The following is a 26,988-nucleotide window of genomic DNA, read 5'->3' as shown; positions in this document are numbered from 1 at the left end:
GCACAAAAGAACATAAATCAGGAACTAAATTTTATAATTATTGATTTATTGATTGACTGATTTTTGGCTGCATTGGGTCTTCGTTGCTGCATGCAGGCTTTCTCTAGTTGTGGCGAGCGGGGGCTACTCTTCCTTGCGGTGCGCGGACTTCTCACTGTGGTGGCTTCTCTTATTGTGGAGCACGGGCTCTAGGTGCCTGGGCTTCAGTAGTTGTGGCACACAGGCTCAGTAGCTGTGGCTCGCGGGCTCTAGAGCACAGGCTCAGTAGTTGTGGTGCACAGGCTTCGTTTTTCTGCAGCATGTGGGATCTTCCCGGACCAAGGCTTGAACCTGTGTCCCCTGCATTGGCAGGCGGATTCTTAACCACTGCGCCACCAGGGAAGTCCCCAGGAACTAAACTTTTAAAGATAATTGTTTATCTTGAGTAAAACTGACATAGTGGGGATGATGAAATGTACAGTTAAAAATGTGTATGATAATTCCTAAGTCTGTACAAGGCTTAATTGTTTATTAAAATTTTTAGTGATACTGTTTTACTTAATTCTTAAACAATTTTCTGAGGTAGGTAGTATCATCCCTGCTTGAAACATTGATCCCTACAGAGAAACACATAAATGAAGTGTTCATTGTGTAATTTATGCAAATGCTCCATTTTCTTCGGCCGGTGGGTATGGCTCCCCTACTTTGAAGAAGAGACCATCTTTTCCATCATCTGCTTTCTGCAGGAGGGCTGGGGAGTGCCTTCCACCCGATGGAAGGAAGGATGGCAGGGGAGGGGAGGGGAGGAGCAGATTTCAGGAGGCGTAAGGAGTGTACAGAGGTTCATGGAATCTGTACAGACCTCTCCCGTTGGGCTCCACTGTGAGTAATCTATAGCATCTTTCAAACAAGGCTGTTTTGCAAAAGTATAATGTTTAAAAGCAGATATATATATTTCTGGAAAAGTAAAACTTAAAAATTAGTATTTTTACTATACCCTACGGACCATCTGGCGTAGAACTGTGTAAATTCAGTCAACAAAGGGAAAGACAAAAGAAAACAGAGAGGCCAGCTAGAAGGCTATTGCAGGTGGTAGCTTGGATGATAAGATGGTAGCAGTGGAAGTGGTGAAAAGCGCTCAGAACCTCTTCGGGGTGTCCTGAGACCAAGTTCAGTGTTGGCAGCAATGTCCCAACACCAGCTGGGGGAACCACCTTCCACTCAACTCAGACCCCTCAGGGTAACAGAGCTCAGTCCTACAAGACTGCTTCCCTCCCAGCCTCAGAGACCAGGCACAAGCCCCGGCTGTTACCTGGGCTTCTGACCCACCAGCTACAAATGGGAGGTTCCAACAATCCCCTCTGATTCCGGCTGACAGTCATGAATCCAGGTTGTTACCTGTGCTCTGACCCATGGCCCCCTCCTCAGATTCCATTAATTTGCTGGAATGGCTCAGAGAACTCAGAGAAGTATTTTACTTACCAGATTATCAGCTTATTATAAAAGGATATCCCTCAGAACAGGCAGATGGATGTGCAGGGTGGGATATGGGGAAAGGGCTCCAGGCTTCTGTGCCCCATCCAGGCACGACTCTCCCCAAATCTCCACGTGCTCACCAACCCAGAAGCTCTCTGAACCCCGTCCTTTTGGGTTTTCATGGAGGCTTCATTACATAGGCTTGATTGGTCAAATCATTGGCCATTGGCATTAGATTCACCCACCTGCTCCTCTTGCCTCCTTGAAGGGGCATGGGGGGGGGGGATACGGGGGCAGAAGGGGTGACCAGAGACTTGAAAGTTCAAACCCCACTCACCTGGTTGGTTCTCCTGGCAACCAGCCCCCATCCTTAGGTGCGGCCAAGAGTCATCTCATTAACACCACAAAAGACACCCTTATTGCTCTCATCACTTCGGCAATTCCAAGGATTTTAGGAACTCTGAAGAAACAGGATGAAGACCAAATCCATATTTCTTACTGTAAATCAGATGATCACAGATTCTAACCCTAGTCTGGTGGTAGAGCCGAGATAAGGTGGGATGCGGGGTGAAGGCACAGGAGAGGAGTGAAGAACAACTCCACACGATGGGGTCCATCTACTGAGGAAGCACAGGGTACAGGTTACAGAGAGGAGGATGGTGGTAGTGTGTAAGTTGGAGGGAGTGCCTCGAAACTCTGAGGTCACTAAAGGAAGGAACGCAGACAGAAGATAGATGAGGTCCAAGCTTGGACAGACTGGAGGTGGGGTGGACCCAGCAAGCACAGCTAAGGAGAAGCATCTCTCCAAGTGGGAAGCAAGTCTGCAGAGCCTGGTGTCGTCATGGAGACAGAAAATGGACTCTTAGATTCAGCCTTGAGGGGTGGGGTGTCACCGGGGACCTTCATACTTTACGTACACACTGATTATTTCCATTAGATTATCTCATTTTTCCCCTCAAAGTAACTTTCTGAGGGATTTTTTATTACTACGCCCAGTTTCAGCTACTAGCTCACACTCATTATATTGGAAGGCCATTTTAAAATAAATAACTTGGGGCTTCCCTGGTGGCGCAGTGGTTGAGAATCTGCCTGCCGGTTCAGGAGACATGGGTTCGAGCCCTGGTCTGGGAGGATCCCACATGCAGCGGAGCAACTAGGCCCGTGAGCCACAACTACTGAGCCTGCGCGTCTGGAGCCTGTGCTCCGCAACAAGAGAGGCCGCGACAGAGGCCCGCGCACCGCGATGAAGAGTGGCCCCCGCTCGCCGCAACTAGAGAAAGCCCTCGCCCAGAAACGAAGACCCAACACAGCCAAAAATAAATAAATAAATTTATAAAAATTAAAATAAATAACTTATACTATTGTTTCTTGCCCCAAATAAAGTCTTCCACCCATATAAAATCTGAATGAGGTTGAGGGTCTTACCTATTAAGCTTATTGAACAGATAATTGAAAATATCAACCAATACAGGCGCCATTTCTCAGCTAGATCCCCACAAAGCATTCCGAAAATTTCCCTTAATGGCTGTTAAATGATGCATTGAATAAATATGGAGCTGCAAGAGAAATTTCTGTAAGAAAGAGCCTTAAGGATTACGGTTTGAGGTGCACATTAATTCTAGTGTTTCGGGGAAGGCGTGTTTTTCTTCTAACAGTTCTTAGCTCACCTTCTCTTTCCTGTGAAGTGCCTTCCTGTGGGTCCTTTCTTGAGCACTGAAACCAAGCAAATCCGCAAGCATTCAACATAACAAGATTAGGGGAAAAGTCGCGTGGTGCTTTGTCGTCAAACGCTAGTTAGCTGTAGATGTTGTCTCAGCTTTTTAGGGCCTGTCACATTTTTTGATTCAGAGGAATCCTTTTAAAAATCTCAGTAGGAAAGAACCCTTCATTTTGGCTTCGCCCGCAGATGCCATTGTGGAAAAAGTCCTCGGTGCCGTGTTATTTAGTTGCCCCATGGAATCCTAGCTTTCAGGCTGGATCATTACTACTAATTGACAGTTTTACCTAGGAAGTGGAAAACTCTGTGTGTTGACTCTGATTCACCAGCCCGCAGTCAGCTGTCTCGGGAAAGCGCTGGTTTCCAGGAGACCTCCCACCCTTTAACTGGGGTGACCTCAGACCAGGAACTTTAGGTGGGGAGGAGTTGGGGTAATGGTGCTGTAATTTGTAAGTCTAGTCAGATGGCAGCGGTTCTCAAGTTTCGCACCGATAGGAACACTGGGCCGGTAAGAGTCTCATCCACTAATTTAGTAAGAAACTGTGCTTATAACATAACCACTCGGCTTCTTTTTTTTTTTGAAATTTTAACAAAGCTAGCCATCTCTTTTCCCATATTTGGGCCCAGACAGAACACAGCTGCTACTCAGGGCTTGCCTGAAACCCTGAAACTCCGGGAAGGTCAGCTTCAGTTTTGAGCCTTGACGTGACAGCTTTTAAGTGCTGGAGGGTAAACATGGTTCCCTTTTCAGCCTGGACGGTCGGTCGCTGGGATCAGCTGTGTAGACAAATCAAGGTTTATTCCATTGCCATGCTCTCTGAGTAAGCGCTGCTCAGTGTTGAGACACGACATGAATACACTTGGCCACTTTCCCTAGGATTTCTCACTTAAATATATAATCTGCCTCACCCACACAGTATTAAAACATCTGTTCTGGAGTAGGAATGCAAGCATCTGATTTTCTTTGCTGGCTTTAAAATCATTTAAAAACATAACCCAGATAACTTTTGGGACAGATTCAGATAAGAGCAGGGGAAAGGAGGAAGAAGGGTGTTTAAATGAATTGTTCCAGAGCATTCTTGTGTCTTTGCGGCACTGCCCGTCAGTCGTTCCTGGCAGAAAGTTTTGTCTGCAGGCCCCGTCTGCTTCTTAAGCTCTTTAAAAGGCAGCCCTATATTTAATATATCAGCTTGACATGGTGTAACGGAGACTGGAGACACCTTTCAAAGTGATGTAAAGCAAGGCTGCAAGGCTGAACTTTTCTTTTTTCTTCTCTTCCCACACCTGGATGATTACTTTGTTGTTCTTTTGTTTTTAATAACTACAACAGTAAAACCTAATCCGCATTCCTAACCCTTCTGTTAGGTATGAATGAAGTGAAGCCCCCTTATCAGTTTGAAATGTCCTGTATGCCTTGGCTAGGAAAGCTGCAGCATAAATCTCCGTAGGCCCTAAACATTTTGCAGCAGTTGCTATGCTACTCAAGGTAAACATTGGTGTGTGTGTATTTGTCCAGGGAAGGTTCATTGTCAATGTTATATTTCTAAATTTGCACTCACCACAGAAATACTAATAGAAAGGCAAGCTGCGGTTTTCTCAAGCTGGGTATTTATTGTGGAATTATAAGCAGTTCGGATAGTACTGTTCCAAATAGGAAGTCAGCTTTTCTTTTTCTAAAAAAGAAGATGATAATTAATGCAGAAGGGATCTAAGTAGCCATAAGAAAATACAAAACCACTAAGATGTTGATTTTTTAAATGAACCTGGAGAAGTCAACAGAGAAACTTACTTGCTGTCTTGAGCTTGTAACACCGATTCACCGTGGCCCTTACTTTGTCCAAACACATGGGCTGCCCATTATGTTTCAATAATAAAAGTAGAAATATGTTTGTTTTTCAGTTATTCTTTCATATTAAGTTCCCTTTTTAGGGTCCACACTCACCAGGATTTGTTTGATCCTTGCTGAGTTGCTTATGTGATTCGTAATAGCAAATTCTCAGTTTGGCTTTGTTTTGGCAAAGGGAAAAAGTCTCTCCTGTGAAACAAAATACTTGGTTTGTAAAGGTTAAGCTTCCCAAGGGCAAGAATTTTGGTCGGTTTTTCTCACAACACCCACATGATGGGCTTTTTAATAAATGTTTGTTAAATGACTTAACGGACACGGTATAATATTAACCTTCGTTTGCCGCTCTGGTCGATATGAAGTTGGGAATTCCATGACAGCATGTTTTAGTTTGCCGGGGCTGCTGCTACAAAGTACCACAGGCTGGGTGGCTTGAACAACAAAATTCATTTTCTCACGGTTCTGGAGGCTGCAAGTTGGAGATCAAGGTGTCAGCAGGATTGACTTCTTCTGAGGCCTCTCTCCTTGGCTTGTAGAGGAACACCTTCTCCCTGTGTCTTCATGTGGTCTTTCCTCTGTGCGTATCTGTGTCCAAATTTCCTCTTTTTTCAAGGACCTCTTCTTACAAATTTCTTCTTCTTACAAGCCCAGAACTGGGATTGCTGGATCAGATGGTAGCTGTATTTTTCATTTTTTGCTGACCTTCCATACTGTTTTCCATAGTGGCTAGACAAAGTTACCTTCCCACTAACGGTTCATAAGGATTTTTTGGAAACGACACCAAAAGCACAGCAATCAAAGCAAAAATCAAACAAGTAGGACTTGATCAAACTAAAAAAGCTTCTGCACATCAAAAGAAGCACTCAACAAAATGAAAAGGCAACCTGTGAAATGGGACAAAATATTTGCAAACCAAGTACTGGACAAGGGTTGATATCCAAAATGTATAAAGAACTCATACAACTCAATAACCAACCAAACCAAACAAAAATCCAATTATAAAATGGGCAGAGGAACTTAACAGACATTTTTCCAAAGAAGGTGTACAAATGGCCAATAGTACATGAAAAGATGCCCAACATCACTCATCGTCAGGGAAATGCAGGTCAAAACCACAGTGAGGTATCTCCTCACACCTGTTAGGATGGCCGTCATCAAGAAGACAAGAGATAACAGGTGCTGGCGAGGGTGTGGAGAAAACGGGCCCTCTTGTGTCCCACAATTACATGGAATTCTTAAATGTAAAAGCTGGAAAGAATCTTAAAGGTCACTGGGTTCGAGCAGCCATGCTTCACAGAGGGGAAGACTGAGGCTCACATGGGCTACAGTATTTGCTGAAATTCCCTCTCCTGATGTAGTAGCGTCAGGGGAAAGTGCAGGCTTCCCGACTCGTGGTCAGGGCTCTTTGCTCGTGTCATGCTGCCACTCAGAACGACCCTCACCAAGGAATTAAAAAGACCTCATCTTGTATAGGATCATTACACACGGTCCTGACATTCTAGAAATGGTTTGACAGGACAACTCATTGCATAGAGATTTCAGAGCTCTTTTCTCCTCTTTCAGGATCTGTCCTTACAAAGTCATATAGCCAAAAGAGTCTAGACTAGGATTAGGTTATCCACCCAGGTTATTGCTGCTACACTGAAGAGAATAGCAGAAAAGCTTTTCTCTGGCTTACTGAAGTAGGGGTATTGATTTAGTTAGCTATGTACATTACAGAAGCCAAGAAGCTCTGCTTTTTGTTTCTGAGCATTGGCACCCACTAAATACCCAGTACAACCCATAGCTTAGTGATAAGCATCTATTTTCGTGGCGACTGAGAGAGCTGGGGGGTGGGGAATAGGCAAATCCAATTCAATTCGAGGCACTTAGCCCAATCGTAAGTACTTTTACACAGCAAAGATATTGGTAGAATTTTCTAGACACTAAATATGAGAGCAAAGCCTCTAGGCTTGTACCAGAAAGAGGAGTTCTTAGTTAGAGGAGAAATTAAAGCTTCAAAAAAGTAGAAGATATTTTTCCCTCTAACTTTTTTTTTTCCACTGCCCCCCTTTTCTCTGAAAAATCCCTTTAGACAACTTAGAAAAGCAGAACTTCAAAAGTGAACAATTTGATTGTTCCTTGAACCAGTGGGTGGGTGACAGTCATGAGGAAGCCCTTAAAAAAGAAAAGCACTGCTTCCTCTGTTCTGTCCCGGGATTGAATCTTTGAATCCAGAGGAAGTGAGTTAATTCTCGCCTCCTGTTTCTTTTGGGTGGGAACTGCTGTGTGTGCGCCTGTGTGTATGAGATTATCTTTTTTAAGCATTGTCTTATTTTAATTTAAATATTTAGAAGTGTGGAGATTTATAACATCAACCAATTATCTGCATGCAGTAACATTTGCCAAGTTGTTTTTTTCCCCTTTGTCATTCGAGGGGATTGATATTCTGATACTTCATTGAACCCAAGATGGGCATATTCTGTTTGTCCAACATTACAGACTTATTTTGTTTTTCTTTTTCTGTGTAACTACTTTAAACTTTATCTCAGGGGTCCTCATTTCAGTTGGAACTTTTCATTGTTCTTGAAGGAATGCTCTATACATTTCCAACAGACTTGGAAGCAAAATAAGCCAACCCCAGAGCATAAATAACAATTTTATATCATGCCTACACTATACATCTACACTCTGACACTTTAATGAATACTGTATACTTTTTGTATAGGCTTTCTCTACTCTTACCCTCTGTGTGCAGATTGACACGTTTGATTTGTTTTGTATCATCACAGTCATAACTCTGTTATCCTTTGAGTAATACTGACTCTTTTCACTTTACATAAACATACACATTTTGGCTTATAGTTTAAAAATATGCAAAACCGTTGCATCAAGTTTTTCACATTATAAATTTAATCAATATTCACCAAATTGGTTAAATTAGTAATGAACACTTTTATTAGAGAATTGCTTATTTATATCCATACTGTACTTATCAGTCACAATAGTACTCTCTATCAAAGCAATATTGCATTTCTTGGACAATTAAAAACATTCTGGTAGTAAAGAGGAATATATTAAATGTGCTTTCTACTCTTAAAAGTTGGATAGAACAATGGAAAAACATCTTAGTGCTAATATTTTAGCCAGAATCTTGACATTATTGAAAGTAGATCTTTAAAATAAGAATGAAATCAGTGTTGACCAAAGCTGCCACATTCATTTCTGCTGATTATCCTCTATAAACCCCACCACCACCGTGGGCAAGAGGGGCTCGGGACCCACAAAGCCATGAGTCCCAGCAGGGGCTGGGTCTGCCCCAGAGAATGGACGCCCTTTTTTTTCTGATTTGGCAGAGTATCCTCTGCTTTTCAAGCCATGTGTCCACAGGATAGCCTGGAGAGGGTCTTTTCCAAATTGATCCAATTGAGGTGTTTGGGGAAGCAGTGGCCCTGTTACTCGGGAAGGTTTCATGGATGGATTGGGTTTCAAGAGAGGCTGTTAAAAATGGTGAAGATTTATTATGTGGATCACAAGACGGAGAGTTTTGCCCATGGGAGCGGGGCAGCAACATTAGCATGGGGAGGAGTGCAAGGTCAAGGTCAGAGGAATATGGCATGTGCAGCAACCAGTGAGGAGACTAGATTGATTGGCACAGAATGTGCCTGTCTTTGATGAGTGGAAGATTAGATGCGAAAGGTGAGCGAAGGTCAGGTGGTGAGGATCCTGAGTGCAGGGTAAGGAGTTTGGATTTTATCTTCCAGATGAGAAATCACTCTAGGCATTTGTCCAAATTCATCCCGTGATCAGCGATAACTTATTTTAGGTAGATTAACCCAGGGTTATGCAGCATAGAATAAAAGGAATAAGAAAGAGTAAAGGCAGGGAGACAAAGTTAGAGACTGCTAAATGTAGCCCATCGTTTTCAGGGTCTGCCCTGTATCTGAGTTATGAGGATGAAAAGGAAGAGCTGATAGGATAGTTTTTTTTAATTATAGCAAATGTTATCATTTTTACCTGATCTCTAGAAAGAATCCATACTTACTATAGAAAATGCTGAAAATATGGATAGGTATAAGGAAGAAAATGAAAATCACCCATTCTCATTAAAACTATAGACGAACACTCCACATTTCAGGCACTTTTGATTTTTCTTTGTTTTGTTTCAATGTATGTATGTTGAAATCATGGTATAATAATGCTGTGTTTACATAGCTTGGATTTCTTGTCATTTACTACATATTAGACATTTCTTTTTTAATAAAAAAATCCTAGAAGACCTCATTTTTTTTATTGCAGTATAGTTGATTTACAATGTTGTGTTAATTTCTGCTGCACAGCAAAGTGATTCAGTAATACATATATATATATCTTCTTTTTTCAGATTATTTTCCATTATAGCTTAATACAGGGTATTGAATAGAGTTCCCTGTGCTATACAGTAGGTCCTTGTTGGTTAATCTATTTTATATCTAATATCCTGTATCTGTTAATCCCAAACTCCTCATTTATCCTCCCCCCCTGCCCCACTTTCCACTTTGGTAATCATAAGTTTGTTCTCTATGTCTGTGAGTCTGTTTCTCTTTTGTAAGTAAGTTCATTTGTGTTATATTTTAGATTCCACATATAAGTGATGTCATATGGTATTCGTCTTTCTCTGTCTGACTTACTTCACTCACTATGGCAATCTCTAGGTCCGTCCATGTTGCCGCAAATGGCATTATTTCATTCTTGTTTATGGCTGAGTAGTATTCCACCGTATACATGTACCATGTCTTCTTCATTCATTCATCTGTCGATGGACATTTAGGTTGCTCCACATCTTGCTAGAGGGCCTCGTTTTTAATGCCTGTCCCACTATTTCAGTTTATGACTGCAGGGTCATTAACTATTCCACTATCGTAAATTTAGATTGTGACCAACTTTTTGTTATTATAAACATTACTATAATAAACATCAGTCAACATGTTTTATTCCATACTATTCCTTTTCCTTCTTCTTCTGCAGATAAACAAATAGATAAATTAAAAAAATTAAGTGGAGCATTTGTTCCTGTATTTATTTTGGCTGTTTTGATTTCAGTTCTAATCTACCACTCCCCACTTTTAGTCCACTTTAAAAATTGGGGAGGGGAGGAGGGTGCTTCTTAATGAACTTTTCCTGAAATTATTACCTCCTTCTGGTGCTTGCCTTTTAAAATGGTGTATTTTAATCCATTGCTCTATACATGAGCATTTAGGTGGTTTGCAGTTTTTCTCCCTTTCAACACTGTGATGAATTGATATTCATGTGCACATATTTCCATGTGCACAAATAAAGGATATAACCTCAAAAGTGAATTACAGGGACATGGGACATATCCATCTTCAACTTTAGCATCCTGTGTACATCAGTTACATTAACTACAGTGATACCAATATATACTCACTTCTGCAGGCAGACCAGAAAAATTCCAATTTACCCACATCCTTGGTAATCCTTTCCTTTCAATGCTCGCCCATCTCCTGTAAGTGAAATAGTATCTCTTTTTTTGTATGTGAAATATCTCACTTTCTTTTGCATTTCTCTGATAACTAATGAATTTTAGCATGTTTTCATATGTCTGGTGGCCATTCAAGCTTCTTGTCTGGAATCTGTCCATTTTCTATTGAGGTGGTTTTTTTCCGTATACTCTGTCCTGTGACAGGTGTATGGTTTGCCAAGGTGTTCTCCCAGTGTCTGTATTTTAACTCTGTTTATTACAAAAAATTTAGGCAAATTTATCAAAGTTCTCTTTTATGGTTTGGGTGTTTTCTATCTTGATTAACAAGTTCTTCTCCAAAGTCAAAGGCTTTAGCTTTTCACTTATATGTTTTTTTCTTATTCTTTATGGGTTAATTACTTTACATTAACGTTTTAATTCCTCTGACACACATTTGTATAACTCCCAGGTGATTTTCCAGAATGAGGAGGATGAAAAGTTGAAAACAAAAGAAAAATTTGGTAAACTCGGTTACAGCTTCCGTTGTTAAGTCCATAACTGAACTACGGAGACATCTTCTGTTTCGTGTACACAACAGATACCCACACCTACCATGGTTTGTGGTAACGAAAGTGAATGTCTTGCCCATTGGAAATCTTTTCCCACAGAAACTCCGTCCAAGTTCATCTGCATGAAGTCTTTGCAAAGTAGTTTACTGCTCACTGGGGTTGAATACAATTTCACTTCCAGGTGTTTTCGGCCTTAGTCTGCCTACCTAACCTCGTGCGTGAGTCCAGAAGGAGCACGTCGTTTTTAAAACGGTTGCCATCTGACACTGGATTCGTTTTACTTTCAGCAGTTCACAGAAACTGTGAGTCCTTCCGTGCTACCCGCTGCAGCTTTGCCACTGGACCTGCTTAACAATGCTGTCACTGCCTTTAGCACCTTGGAAGATCTGATTCGGTATCTTGAACCAGATAGATGGCAGCTGGACTTAGAAGATCTATACAGGCCCACCTGGCAACTGCTGGGCAAGGCTTTTGTGTTTGGAAGAAAATCCAGAGGTAAGCTCTCTCTTCAGGTTAGAACCTCATTTAAGTTTCTTAGCAGCTGATGTTTCAGATTCTTCTGCCATACCTTCTAATGAGGAGGGTTTAAAATTCTTCCCCGATAAGTTTAAATAATCCACCTTCTTAACATTTGAGCATATTTACATATTAAATAAGAATACATATAAAAGGAGGGTTTGGAAGATTAAAAGAGATGCTTTTGCTGAAAATTCCTGTTATTTCTTTAATTCAAAAATATCATTTTGATGAAGTCCCGTGCTACATTTCGCAAGAAACATTGCTTATTCAAACTTAATATTTGGGGTATATTGATTCAGAGATTCAAGGGAGATTATTGTAGCTGCTAAGCCAGGTTTAGGGCTAGAAAAGGGGAAAGCTCTATTAAAATCTGTATCCACCATGCCCCCATGAGTCAGGATTATATCAATTTCCATTTCCTAAGCCTAGAAACTTTTCTAAATAATATGAAAAATAACAGTGGCTCCCCAGAACACAGAACTGTAGTTTCCAAGATAGAAGTCACTGTAAGAAAATAATGCTCTAAAGGAGCTCACACCATGATAATTTTTTCTATGTAAAGATGCTTCTGAAATGATCACTTTTGATTCTATGAGCACATCTCCCTTGAAGAGTGAAAGTGTTGATAATTAAACTTAATTCCACATGGTCAAGAGATTGGAAATAATGTTAGCTGAATCTGTTCTCAGTTCAGGTAACTTTGCTAGTCACCCTAAACTTGGAAAGCATCCCTCTCAAACGCAAATGAAAACGTAACTGGGTAGTTATAAAGCCCTCAGACAATCTGTTTCAGTCTGTCAGAAACTTTGAAATCTACCCAGGGTTCCTTTAGAGAATGGAGGACAGAAAGTCTGCAGAAAGTCTGTAGAAAGCACAGTGTTTAGTTAATTTGAGCGACTCACAGGGGCAGATTGCATCAGACTGGTCAGAAAGAAACCCGATTCCTGCCCTCTCTTGCGGCCCTTCTGATCAGGACTTACATCTCAGAGGATCATGTTCGGACTTGCCCAGCACGGTATTCTGCTGGACCAGCAGCCGTGGTTTCCTCTCAGCGATACTGGAAATCGCTGTTCACGTCCAGAGGCAGCTGAATCTTGTCCAGATGCTGAAAACGGTTACATATTTATAGGACGTGATCGTGATAAATAACTCACCAACAACAACACTTCCCTTCCCTCCCACTTAGGAAGGGGAAGATGAAGATTTGCAAGGCTGGCTGAAACGCCCCTGAATAGAGCCTTTGTTAGCAAATTTGAGGTAGATTATCCTGTGGATCCCTAAGAAGCAGAGGGAGTCAACCGGGTTGAGCTCAGATCTAGTTTTTTGACAGCCGATCTTGGGATACGAGCCTGAAAATCTCCCCTCTATCCCTGCCTTTATGCCCGTACCTCTCACGCGGTGCTCAGTGACGATTTGGCCGGAGGCTAGGGTGTAATTTAAAAGGCCCAGCGCTGAACCAGATCTTTCAAATATTCATTTAACACTTTCCAAATTGAAGCCCTTTGCAGTTTGCCAAAACTATTAACTTTTTAAGCATACAGTAAGTGTGAGCAAAGCAGTGTATATTTTTGGAACTCTACGTAAACTAAAATGCAGGTGTGAGATAACATCTCTATAGACAAAACCAACTCCCCTCCCAAGAGTCTTTCTACAAAGGAAGGAGGAGTAAAACATTTAAAAGCTTCTAATTAGAGATTGAGATAGATTTTCCACAGAATAAACATATCACAGCGTTACCACATTCATCTTAGAAAGACCACCCTCAGATTGCATTACGTTAATAGAATATCCTTGGGCTGAGTGTCTGAAAAGAATGAACGCTGACAAAGTAAAACGTGATCATAATTTTTTTTCAATCAGTGTTATTCTTTTTAGGAAAACTTGCAATATTTATGAATCCGAACAAGAAAATAGGCATTAGAAAAACAATTTTTATTGACGACAGGCTTCAAATCGTCATACTTTAGGAAGACAAGCTAATGCATGTACTGTCTTAGGAGCTTGTTACGAAAAGGAAATAAAGCATCTGAAGGCTAAGTTTACTTTACAAATATTTTGCAGAGGGAAACGTCCACACTATTACAGTTAAGTTATTAAAACGTATGTGTTGGTGCATGATCTCTCTCTCTCTCTTTGTTTTTTGACTAAGATGTTCTACCCAATGTTTGGAGAATTTGTGACACCAATCATAGTCACATGACTTATTCTAATGATGCTTAGATGATTTGAAGCCCTAGAAGCAGGAAGCATAAATTTCAAATAACATATGCTAAGTGTAAAGTCCTTACTTGTATTTTTAGCCCAGAGGGGACTGTATTAATGTCTTTCCTTTTCTTTATTTTCCCTTTCTTCCTCTGGTTCAGCGTGTTCATTCATACCTTACTACTACAGAAAAGAAAAACCCATATTTTTTAAGTCAGGCTTAACTAGTACTTAAAAAGGGCTTTTGACTTTTGTGTCAAACATGATCGATGAGTGGAAGCTAAGTTGAAAGTCTGTTTAAATTTTCACATTGTAGCAGGTATCATAACTTGGTTCACTTGGGAAATCCATCTAACCTTTTATTGTGGTTAAGTAAACATTTTAAAGCAAACATATACAGACTCATTTTCTAGTTTCATGAAATAGTATGTTTAAAACTCTTTAAGGTAGATGAATATCCTTTGAAAGCTAAGAGCTTCATTCACATTCTAAAGAAGTATAAATCTTAAATAAGCATTAAAAACTTTGGCAACTGGCCTTTGTATGTGTGTGCCTGGTTTAGGTTTTCTCTCTCCTTGCCTAGATGTTAACTTCTGGCAACAAGATTCAAAGAAGCTCATATACAGCTTTGACAGTGAAAGAGCTGTATGTACGTATATAGACATAGGTTAGGGTTCGGCAAAATGAAATGAGGTAAAATACGTGACATCATTTAACCTAATTATCTCATTAATTTTATTAGAGATAAGCTTCTCTTTAATGGCCCTCGAAAGAATGAACTCTTTTCCTCTTAAATATTTAAAAGCTTTACTGTCACAGGGTCATTTTTCAGATGAAAGGGAAATCTTTAGATACTCAAATAAAACAGTGATTTTCTCTTGAGTTGGAAAAAATAATTTCTAGCTGAATAAGATGTTGAAATGAACTTATTGAATTAGCATTTCCTCCGTGTTTCCCTTACTTGACCAAGGTTTTAGTCAACCATATGGTTTACGTGTGCTTATAATTGACAATTGCATTTGCATAAGCTGTAATATATTTCTTGAAAATACTTACATTGGCTTCCTTTGACATTTTAGAAAAACTTGGCCACATACCCAAGAATAACCTAGCTAAGAAAACAAGCATTTGATTCTTAATTACCTTGTCACTTTAAAAGTATTTTAAAATGTCTTAATTTTTAAGACTGGGTTATGTAGTGATTATTATTATCTGAAGCTATCTTTAACCAGAAAATATTATTTATAATGTTGCCAATATTACTGAAAAGGTATTTAACCAGATTTAGTATATTTTAGATAGTATTCCTAAATTTTAATAAAAACCTTGTGTTTGAAGGAAAAAAGCTCTGATGAATTATATGTTATTCAAAACTTCACTTTTACTGGAATTGCTTTTATTTGAATATTTCTAGGGGAAAAAAGGCAAAGCTATAAAGCAGAAATTAAAATCATATTAGAATTGCTTATCCTAATAATTATCAGCTACTTCATATGTTATATATAAGCTCATGTTAAACATGATGTGTTATTTTGATATAATTTAACTGAGGCAGTGTCGTTTTGTAGTTAAAAACAATGGTTCTTTAGAATGTACTGCAACAATCTAATGAAAGGCTATTTGGTTTAGTCTTCACATGTAGGTGCTCTCTTAAAGAATAAAACACAGCATAGTTAACTAAGTTACTAAAAGAATAGAGACAGTGGTTATAAATTAGACATTTCTTCTGCCCTTCAGGAGAGTAGAAATCTGAAAAGGAGTCTAGTTAAGCTCGATTTCCAAGTCCAAAAATTTCTCAACGCGCCAGAAGCAGTGCTTTCCAACAACTTCTGCGCCTTTAAAACGTGTCCTTTTCCCCACTCCTGGTCCACTCAGCCGTCCTCAGAAATTCATTTACTTCACTTCCTTTTCACACTCTATGATTCTTGTTGCCAGGAAGATTATAGAAGGTCCTGTCGACAAGTGTCTGTACGTTGCTTCTTCATTCATTGCGGGAGCTTGTCATCCTTCTAAAAATCGCATCTGTTTTTTCATCAAAGCTTTCGTCTTACATTCTATTCTTCCCTCCCACGCCCCCCTTGTTTACTTTTTTCCAAAGGTTAAAAGGTGTAGCCCCCTTTTTCTCTAGAAAGTTTCCTGTTTATAGCTGGTAACTCTTCTGTAGGCTCCATCCTCAACACTGCACAATGCCATCCCTTCATCCGTCCCTGGGTCACAAGGAAGCTCTGTTTGCCATGGAACGGAAAGTCCAGCCTGCGAGCTGCGTCGCCCTAAGACCTAGTTAAATAATCAGGGTTCCTGTTGGGGCGATTGTTCGTGAGATGGGCTGGATTTCTGTGTGCGAGAGCGAGCGCGAGGGCGCTTGGTGAGATCGCAAGGCGCAGCGCGTGACCCCCTCTTCCTCTGCTCCCCTGTGTGCCGTGCAGCGCTGGGCCTGAACCTGCTCAAGGAAGAGGTGCGGCTCTATAGCTGCACGCCTCGCAACTTCTCCGTGTCCATCCGGGAGGAGCTCAAGAGGACCGACACCGTCTTCTGGCCGGGCTGCCTCCTGGTGAAGCGCTGCGGCGGGAACTGCGCCTGCTGCCTGCACAGCTGCAGCGAGTGTCAGTGTGTCCCCAGCAAAGTCACCAAGAAGTATCACGAGGTACGGACAGCCTTCCCCTTCCCGAAAGGTGACAGGCCAGCCTCTCTGAAGTGGGTTTTGGTTTAGAAAGGCGATGTCGTCTTCACGAAAACCAGACCAGACAAAACCAAGGTTTTCCAAAGAGCTCAAGTTTTCATTTATTATTATTATTATTATTTTAAATTTATTTATTTTCTTTATTTATTTTTGGCTGCATAGGGTCTTCGTTGCTGCACGCGGGCTTTCTCTAGTTGCGGCGAGCGGGGGCTACTCTTCATTGCGGTGCGTGGGCTTCTCATTGCAGTGGCTTCTCTTGTTGCGGAGCACGGACTCTAGGCACGCGGGCTTCAGTAGTTGTGGCGCGCGGGCTCAGTAGTTGTGGCTCGCGGGCTCTAGAGCGCAGGCTCAGTAGTTGTGGCGCACGGGCTTCGTTGCTCCGTGGCATGTGGAATCTTCCCGGACCAGGGCTCGAACCCGTGTTCCCTGCATTGGCAGGCGGATTCTTAACCACTGCGCCACCAGGGAGGTCCCTGTTTTTTAATTAGGACCTTGAACTCAGGAAACCAGTCATCAAGGATTTAGAAAGCTTGTCCTCTGATAGCACATCATGGGTACTCAGTGGAGGTTTTCTGTCTCATACAGAAAAGGAACTGTGTTTTTCCAGGGGGGAAAATGGGTGAAACTTTTCACCTCTTCAAAATATGAAGGGAAAATATTTTAAAGACAAACTTGGAGGTAAATTATGGTCTATTTTGGAGAAAATAAAGATCTTTAATATTTATTTTTCCATTTGGTGCAATTCGGGCACATAAATCCCAAGGGACATATTCATAATTATACTTCCTGTTATTTCATCATTTATAGTTTCCTCTTATTCATGGTGCCCCAAATAGTATGTTAAGCTTTTTATGGATTCTCCATCCTTCCCTTTATTCCATGGAATTAAGGAAAATACAATATTAAGTGTTAGTAATTATTGTTTTTCAGAGCCTTGGGGACCTTAGAGCTTATACATTTCAGACTGTCATTATCCCCGGTGATACCCAGCCCCCTCCAGGCCTCCCCAGAAACACCTAGCTTTCATACATCCGGAAGCAATCCCTTCTTGATGGTTCACCTTCAATTTTTACAAAATGTCTTTTACCAACTTTAATTTTCACAAAACCAAACCAAAATCTACCTCCTGACTTCATTTGGATATGGCTTCATTCATTTTCATTTTCTTCTGCTAAATAAAAGAATAACACAAACTAAATACCCACTTAATAAATGAAATGATTTTTCCTGTGAGTGAAGACGTCGGTGAAACCCTCATCTGTGGGGTAATCTGAGCAGGTAGTGTCATAAGCTGCACTCACGTGACCTGGTTGCCCGGCTCTTCCCCGGTATTGTGTTGGCAGTTGATTAAGCGGGAGAAAAGCAGTGGATTCCAGACAAGGTCCCTGTTTCCATCCTAGATCGACCATTAACTTGCAACCATCCACAGGACACTTAACCTTTGTAAAATATCTGCAAACTATGATAATCTCTCGGGTTTTTCCTAAAGGTGTTATTCTCTGACAATTTTTAGATGGCAACTTTTAGAAGATGACATCCAAACTGGCAGTCTGGGGTAAAAGTAGGACTGTTGGCTGCCATTCTCAGGCTCCACTTTCGTTTCTACACCACACGCGTCTAAAGGTCCTTGTGCTGGGAACGGCCTGCACTCCTGTTCAGGAGGAGGTCCTCGCGAGCTTGTGGGAGCCCCAGCTCCGCTCTGCCCAGAGGACGGCTTGTTGCTACTCTGAGAACTGGGAGTCTAGTCAAGGAAAAACCCTTAACATGGTAGTTTTGTTACTGAACCAAACTCGGGTCTGCTTGCCGGGGCAGTAAAGCTGCTGAGTCAGGTCGTGGTGAAGGAAAGTGCAGTATTCATTGCAGGTGGCAAGCAAGGAGTCCAGGCAGCTAGTGCTTAAAAGACCCCAACTCCTCAAAGGCTTTCAGGGACAGGTTTTTAGAGACAGGGTGAGGTGTGTGGTCAGCTCGTGGACACTCTTCTGATTGGTTGGTGATGAGGTCGTCAGGAGTCCACATCATCAACCTCCTGGTTCCAACGGGTCTGGGGTCTACATGCTTGTGGGCAGCATGCAGTTAACTTCTTCCCCCTGGTGGAGGTTTCGGTATCTGCAAAACAGCTCAAGGGACCTGACTCAGAATATCATCTGTAGCCCGTGAGGAGGACCTAAAGGTCCTTGACTTTGCCTAATGGCTAAACTGTTATTATTTTGTCTTGCCGTACTGTTTTCCTTTCTTTCTGCGTTTTCTCATTTCTCTGATTAAATGACTAGAGTTTTTCTACAGACAAAAGACGGGCAGAGGACATGCGGCCGGGCAGGCGAGGAGGTCTGCTCTGGGAGGGCCTCACAGGGTCCTGCTCAGTGACAGCTCTAAAGTGCGTTAAAGTTAAAATGCCTTAAAGGATTGGCAGATCTTAGAGTTGGTTGGCATAATGTAAAAGAATAGGGTGAGAGTAGGAGTTAAGCTGGGGTGATCTTTCCCCACCTAAAATCATTTCATTTTGAACTTTCTAAAGCAGGGACTTACTAAGCAAAGTGTATTTGGGGACCTGATTTAGCCAACAAGTCTTGGGTTTATGACTCACCTTGCTGCAACCTGTAAAACCCAGAGCTTTTCTAAACAAGCTTATCAGATGCTGAGCTGGTATCATGCTTCTGGGGCAGCTGGATCAGTCCTCAGATCAAGTATATCCTCCTCCCCCATCCTATACTTGTAAATTTCTTTTCAAATACCATTAGTTTTAGGGTTCTCCAGAAAGTTGCCCCAGAATGTGCAGTCTCTGTTTTAAAGTCTGAGATAAAGTTCTTGTGCAGGGAAAGGCCATGGTCAGTGCTTGGACACTCACTGACCTTCTTCCAGAATGGTATTGGTTTAGCCTCTCCAGTCTTCAGGTGGGGTTGATTATATGTATTATCTGCATGTCCACACTTAACAACTTTGGATGCTTATCTAATTGTACGACCATGTAGTGCAAGTTTCCCACAAATATCTCTAATGTGTGTGTGCAGAAATATACATGGTTACCCATTCCACATTTCTCATAGATATCTCCAATCCAATCATCTCAGTTCTCTTCTATGGGAATTATAAATTTTTCTGTGATAGTTATTTTGTTAACCATCAAATTACCCTATGAAAAAAGGATTACTTGTTTGGTGTAATTCATGATTTCTGAGGCCTAGATTTTTCTCAGTCTTATATTTTGGAAGTAAGTTCTGAGTCTAGTACTACTCCTAAATAAGTGAAATTTTTTGAAAACATAATTCAAAATAGTTCTTAAGTCATCGAAAACCATTAATCTGGATCTAGAGATTTAACTCATTCAAAGTTAAGCCCATCTTGGGCTTTAATTCTTTTTGATGAGCATTGCTCCAATTTTCAGTTTAAAGATTATCCCACTTCATGGACAAGGCAGAAGCAAAGATAGAGCTTAGGAGTTTTAATTTTTCTCTCTTCCATCCAGCTCTATTATACCAGCTTCCCTGCACATTAAGCTGACGTGTATCCATTTGTACCACTACAAATATAACTGAGTTATTCCCTCTTTTGCTTTCCTTTAGCATTTTCCTTGAGTTTTGTTCAACCATTGTATCAAAAATAAGTTTACAGACTTAAAAAGTCTCATAAAATATAGCATAATGATATTACTGTAGTAGTGTTTTGGTATAATATTATAACATAATAATATCATTAAGATTGATTCTTCGTATCAGTCACCAGATACTCTTTACTGGAAGCCATTTTAGCCAAAAACAAAAAATGGTTTTTCTTAGTTTCCCCGTCTCCCAAATAGGAATTCTCAGAAAAGCAAGACAGGAGCTTTACATACGTATAAACTTAGATGTTACCTCTTCCTTGAAACACTTTTGAGTTTCCTGCCAATCTAACTCGTTCCTCCTCTGTGCATGTGTAGGACTTTAAAGATATCTCTATAACTTTTATTATTTCATAATTATTATTTATTTGTATTTGTTTCTCCCACATTGAGAACAAAGAGTAAAGATCCCATGACAGTGTAGCACTCAAAAGCAGGGACTCCCAGGCCGGGCATCCAGGTTTGAATCTGACGTTTGTTAGCTGTGTGACCTGGGCCTCGATCTCTCCATCTGTGAAGTGGGCTGTCACCCCTCGTGCCTAATTATGAATAAGGCTTAGAACGAGGTCTGGCACATTTCAAGCCCTCAGCATATGCTAGCGATTGTCTCACTCATCTTTACTTCCTCCCTGTGCCTAGCCTCATTAAAGTGTGGCAAATGATCGATAAAGATTTAATGAATTTGCCCAGAGGTAGGAAGGTATTCTCTTTCTGGCAAAAAGATCTATAGGAGACTCTGACAAAAGAAACATATTTGCTTCTTTTTTCCATTCTTAATCAGCATGATGAGTTTCACCTTGTTTATATCCTCGTATATTTAGTTTCACTTCTTTCGTTAACAGGTAGTGTTTTCTTGCTTAGATCTGTTTGTTTGGGAGAAATAAATATACCACTCAACTGCCGTATTATAGTAGTGAGCCCCATCACTCAAGCTTCTATGCCGCCCAGAATTTTGGGCATCGTTCCTTGATAGGTCTTTCTATGCCTGATCTGTTCTGTCTGCAGTCTCTGGTTTTAGCTTTTCCCCGGATTATTTTTTCATGGACTCGTAATTTTAGTTTGAACCTCTTCCTCAACATTTTTGTGAGATGTGCTTCTACCTTGTTTCTTTTCTGTGTCATAAGCTATGTCCTAAAAACCAAATTCTCTTCTTTAACATTTTCTGGGACCTGCTGGTCATCTTCCAAGTCTCTCTTTGTCTCCCAAAGTCCAAACTTTCAAAGGGAATTAAGAGGGAAAACACTAATTATCACCCACCCCTCCACACCACGTACGAGACCTTAACATCACTGGAACATTATGAGATTCTTTTGCTATTTGTAAATATCCACAGGTATCAGTGGATGAAGATGGGGCATGGGGAAGGGATGTTTATTTGGTGAACGCATGTTGCATAAGCACTGCAGAGGAAGGAAAGACTGTAGGATTTCAGCCTGGCGTCATTGACTGTCAGGGCTGTATATGGCGACCTCTCTAACCATTACCTTTCATAGTTATTTTTCCCCTGCCAACTGGGAAAATGTATACAAGTGGACATAGGAATTAAAGACATTGTCTATGCCAGTATCACAATGTATCTCCACCCAACCTCATTCCAGAAGCCATTTGTAGCGAGAGTGTGATAATAAGGTATAGCGCCAGCATCTTAAGAGAAGTTGGTTTTGACACCGCCTTATGTTGGTCAAAAACAGGAAATCAGTACCAACGCATGATCTATATTCAATACTCATTGGGCTCAGTTTCACATTAATATAATAGTCTTAGGAATTTTTATTCTGGAATTGTAAATGTAATAGAAAATCTTTAAAAGTTTACTGTTTTTCATCGTTATCATAAGATTCTGCAGTTTATCTCTCTAGGAAGAAAGTTACTAAATAAATAGAGTGTATGACTAGTAATATTCTGAGTCTTGATGAAATTAGCATCCATCACCGCAACTTGAATCATTTCTGTTTGGCAGAAGTACAGATACTGGCGGTGTCACTCATTCTAAGCTTCTGTTCACTCACATGTAAAATAGGGGTAATAATTGTAAATTACTTCATAGAATTCTTGTGAGTTAAAGTATGTAAAAACATTATTAGGGCGCCTGGCACCCCGTAAGCATTCAAAAAATGTTAGCTAATTAACCTTCGATATGACCATATACTCCAAATGAGGGACCATTCTCTGTTTTTCTTTTTTAAATCTTCAAGTAAGACAGTCATAAAACCTGACCTTTGCCTTTTTGGATTAATGAATATTTCCAGCAACGGTATCTTTTAGAAGTTGCTCTATGAAGTTATCCGTGTCAGACCCAGAGAGCAGAGAAACTGGACAACTTCATATTATTCTGTGCTCTGGGCTTTGTTCATAAGCCAAAGCCACATAATTTCTAAAACTTTACCACTTCTGTCATAAGACCTAAAATGTAATAATACCCATTGAGTAGTTAGTTCTTATCAGATACGTCAGATAGTCTCTTATAGAATACATAGCCGTGTCCTTCCGTCACAGTGTGAAAAGGCTGTGTTTAGTATCAGTGTCTGTTGTGCTGTATTTCTGGCTAAGAATCTCAACCATCCAAACTGCAAATAACTTCACTTAATAGAGACATTCTTGTTATTATTGCCAAACCGTCTACAGTGCACTAGGACCCAGCTGCAGAAAGTTAGCTGTGACCGAGGCTGATGTCTATGAAGTACACGTAATCCGTCTCATCAAGTTGATGGAGGACTTGACCTTTAGCCAAGGGCATTAATGAGCGGCATAATTGACTCAGACTCAGCTGCAGACCATATTTCTCTTCATGGCATCGCAGTCCTTGCCTGCCTTGCTTCAAGGATAAATATTTGCTAAGTGTGTGAATAAATGAATGAGTGAAAGAAACCAACAAACAGAAAAATGAATTGCGCGTTAGTGGTCCCAAGACACCTAACCAAGGTGAAATTCTCTCTAATACAGTGAGGTGCGTAAAGGAAGGAGGGCATGGCATGGTGGGTCTTTCCATTTAAGGACGGTTCTTTTTTTTTTTTAATTTATTTTATTGAAGTATAGTTGATTTACAACATTGTGTTAATTTCTGCTGTACAGCAAAGTGATTCAGTTATACACATATATACGTTCTTTTTTGTATTCTTTTCTGTGATGGTTTATCCCGGGATACTGAATATAGTTCCCTGTGCTCTGCAGTAGGACCCTGGTGTTTATGCGTTCTGTACGTAATAGTTGGCCTCTGCTGACCCCGAGCTCCCACGCCACCCCTTCCCCACCCCCTCCCCCTTGGCAACCGCAAGTCCGTTCTCTGTGTAAGGATTGTTCTCTGTTCTCAGCAGCCTCCTTCCAAATTGTTGGTATTAAAAGGTCCTTCCTTTCATACAGTGATGACGATCATTTGTGATTTCTTTGAGGGCTGGGGGAATATGTTCATCCTGCCTTCAGTGGTTAAAATTCAAAATGTGTAGGTCGCTGCTGGGCCCCGAGATGCTGGTCTGAAATTGACCTTGTCCGTGAAATCGGAAGTTGCAGATGTGACCTGATTTTAAAGGTGGTTTCCATCGTTCCCTTTCAGGTCCTTCAGTTGAGACCCAAGACGGGCGTCCGGGGGCTGCATAAGTCGCTCACAGACGTGGCCCTGGAGCACCACGAGGAGTGTGACTGCGTGTGCAGGGGGAGCCCCGGGGGATAACGCCTCGCGGTGGCTCGGGGCTGCCACTGCGACAGAACTCGTGCCTTATCTCCATCCGCAATCCCGGCTGGCTGTTGGTTCCAGGGCCCTTTCATCTTCAGGATTTACAGCGTGTTCTGAGAGAGGAGACACCACACAGAATTAGGGGTTGTGCAACGGCCCTTTGGAGGAGAGGCCCCACGACAGGAGAAAAGTCCTCGCCGGGGAAAGGAATGAACCTTGTAGATTCCTAGTTGGTGGCAAAGTCCCCACGTGCGCCCTTGGCTGCGTCTGTGTCTCTTGTCTGGATGTGGCCTGGGTTCATGTCAGCACAGGAGACACTGCCCCTAAGCCCCTGGTTCTGTCGCCTTGCTTAACTCTAAAGCCCCCTGCTCTGGGCCTACAATCACAGAAATCTGGGATTGTTTCTCATATTCACATGCATAAGCCAGAGTGTTCTAAGTTCTACCAACGTGGGTTTTAAAAAAGAACTGTGTTGCCATGAATTAAACTTGTGTCACGCTGATAGGAAAGACTGGATTTTCCCTATTTCTTACTCAGATTTCTACCATTTAGAAGAACAGACCTCCATCCACGGTTTGGAACAGACAAACCTGAGGAGAAGAGTGGCCTTATCTTCACTTTATAAGTTGGTTTATTTGTGTTATTGTGTACATTTTTATAGTCTCCTTTTGACATTATAACTGTTTGCTTTTCTAATCTTGTTAAATATATCTATTTTTACCAAAGGTATTTAATATTCTTTTTTATGACAACCTAGATCAACTATTTTTAGCTTGGTAAATTTTTCTAAACAGAATGGTTATAGCCAGAGGGACAAAGATGATATAAAATATTGTTGCTCTGACAAAAATACATGTATTTCCTTCTTGTATGGTGCTAGAGCTTAGATCAGTCTGCATTTTAAAATATTGACATGGGAAATGGATAGAATTTGATAAGTTGCAAAGAGTCTTGGAAAATAAATAAATATGTCATCTTCCACTCCTCTTATTGGAGACACCAGCGAGAAGCAGCATATTCCCGTAGACATCCAGATCCAAGAATTACTAACCCTTAACCGTTATTTTGGGAAGTGTGAGCCTAGCTCAGTAGAACATAAAGCACCTTGAAAAAAGAGACTTGACAGCCTCCTGACAAAGCATGCTTGGCTGTCCTGTAGGACCACATCCTATTTATTGTGATGTTCTGGTTAGATTGTCTTTAAACTCTGTTCCATACACTTGTATAAATACATGAATATTTTTATGTACAGAAGTATATCCTTTAACCGATTCACTTATTATACTCTTTGGCAATTAAAAAGAAAATCAGTCAGATCCTTTGCTTGTAAAATGCTTAATATTGTGCCTAGGTTAAGTGGTGACTATTTGAATTAAAAATGTATTGAATCACCAAATAAAAGAATGCAGCTGTTTCGGGGAGAAACTGAGTGTGTGTTTGCAAGATTTGTCTCTTAAATGCCAAGAAAACAAAAGCGACAGACTTGTGTGTGACCATGATTTTTATTATGCAAAAGCTGGTATCAATTCAAAAGACAGGCAGAAAAGTGACCATTTCTGGTGAGACTTTCCTGCCCCTGGACTCCAGTGCTTTTGAGCAGTAGTTTTCTTTTTCCCAGTCATCTTGAAAGTAATTGCTGGTAAATTAAATTGCAGATGGCTTGGAGTTGCGTGTGGTTAATGAAATGCCTGATGATAGCTTATATGGTAGTATGAAACTGACAGTGGGCGGGGATCCTGTAACTTTCCACGCTTGTCTGCATTTCCAATGGCTGATACTAGAGGGACTGAGCCCAGGTCCACGTGGCATGTGGATCCACAGTTTACACGGCACTCCTCCAGGTGGCGGCCTCAGTTTCAGAGGTAGATCTCTATGCAGGCTGGTATCTTCAACACCTGATCCCTGCCTTTGAACTTGCCCGGGAGCCATCTAGGTCCCAGACTCTTCTTCCAAGGTAGTACCCTTTCCGGCACTTTTCCACCTGGCAGTCCTACCCTGCACCCAACCATGTGGAGGACAAATAAAGAGTGAAAATACGTGCTCTGTCTTATTGACGTATTTTCATAGTTTTGTTGCAGCCCCCCGGAGGCTGATTAGATACAGCCCAACTGCTCCCCTGGAAGCTCTACACTGCCTCTCCCTGTGGGCAGTTGGCAACTCTCATTAGCATAGTCAAGAGGCTCGGAAATCTAAGAGCAGTGATCGGTGGGACTGTGTTCAATCCAGCATTTCCAACTGTTTATTTTTAATTTATTTTATTGAAGTAGAGTTGATTTACAACGGTGCGTTGGTTTCTGCTGTACTGCAGAGTGATTCAGTTTACATACATGTATCAATACATTCTTTTTCGTATTCTTTTCCGTTATGGTTTAGCCCAGGATATTGAACATAGTTCCCTGTGCTACACAGTAGGACCTTGTTGTTTATCCATCTTATATGTAGTAGTTTGCATCTGCTGACCCCAAACTCCCGATCCATCCCTCCCCCACCCCCCTCCCCCTTGGCAACCGCAAGTCTGTTCTCTATGTCTGTGAGTCTTTCTGTTTCGTGTGCTAGCACTCTCTACGGACCAATGGTTCTGCACTCATCTATTTCAATAATTTCCTCCTATGTGTATTAAAATGTTCATTATACACTTTTGCACTCTTCTTCAGAAAGCATTTGAACAGCCACCTACACCAAATCCAATTTCTTTAGTAATTCCTAAGGCATTATAGTAATTTTTATTCAGTTTAAATCTATATAAAATTTTAGTATTTTGGTAGGAAATATAGCTTTTAAGATTAATAACTTCATTATTTTAAAAGATTATAAATGCAATCCCAGCTATTTTTTTTTTTTTTTTTTTAACAAATAGGAAAGCTGATCCTAAAATGCATATGAAGATGCAAGGGACCCAAAATAGCTAAGAAATCTTGAAAAAGAACTACAAATTTAGAGGATTCACACTTCCCAACTTTGAAACTTACTACAAAGCTATAGAAATAGTGTAAGTCTAATAAATTTAGACATGCAGAAAATTGAGAGTCCAGAAATAAACCCTTACATTTATGGTCAATTGATTTTGGCCAGGCTGCCAAGACAATACAATGGTGAAAGGGTATTCTTTTTTCAACAAATGGTGCTAGGACCACTGGGTATCCACATGCAAAAGAATAAATTTGGACCCTTACCTCACACCATATACAGAAATTAACTCAAAATGAATCAAAGACCTAAATGTAAGAGTTGAAATGTGACACTCTTAAGAAAGACATATAGGAGGAAATTCTCAGGGCCTTAGATTAGGTGATCATGT

The 26,988-nt window shown here is 40.9% G+C and overlaps 1 protein-coding gene across 2 annotated transcripts in view; it reads left to right on the top strand.

Moving 5' to 3' along the window:
* PDGFC (platelet derived growth factor C) overlaps positions 1-25,133 on the top strand; it is a 218,618-nt gene extending 193,485 nt beyond the window's left edge. The window contains exons 4-6 of one of the 2 annotated variants that reach the window (XM_036853044.1): positions 11,315-11,519; positions 16,172-16,389; positions 23,571-25,133. In XM_036853044.1, the coding sequence (XP_036708939.1) occupies positions 11,315-11,519; positions 16,172-16,389; positions 23,571-23,687 (540 nt within the window). In that variant the 3' untranslated portion in view covers positions 23,688-25,133. Of the gene's footprint in view, positions 1-11,311; positions 11,520-16,171; positions 16,390-23,570 lie in introns of both variants that reach the window. The other variant, XM_036853043.1, reaches the window with a different exon arrangement.
* The last annotated feature ends 1,855 nt before the right edge of the window (positions 25,134-26,988 follow it).

The sequence above is a fragment of the Balaenoptera musculus genome, chromosome 5, assembly GCF_009873245.2.
Source record: "Balaenoptera musculus isolate JJ_BM4_2016_0621 chromosome 5, mBalMus1.pri.v3, whole genome shotgun sequence".
In the NCBI taxonomy this organism is placed as follows: Eukaryota; Metazoa; Chordata; class Mammalia; order Artiodactyla; family Balaenopteridae; genus Balaenoptera; species Balaenoptera musculus.
Note: the sequence above shows the minus strand (reverse complement) of the source record. Positions and strands in the feature narration are given on the sequence as shown.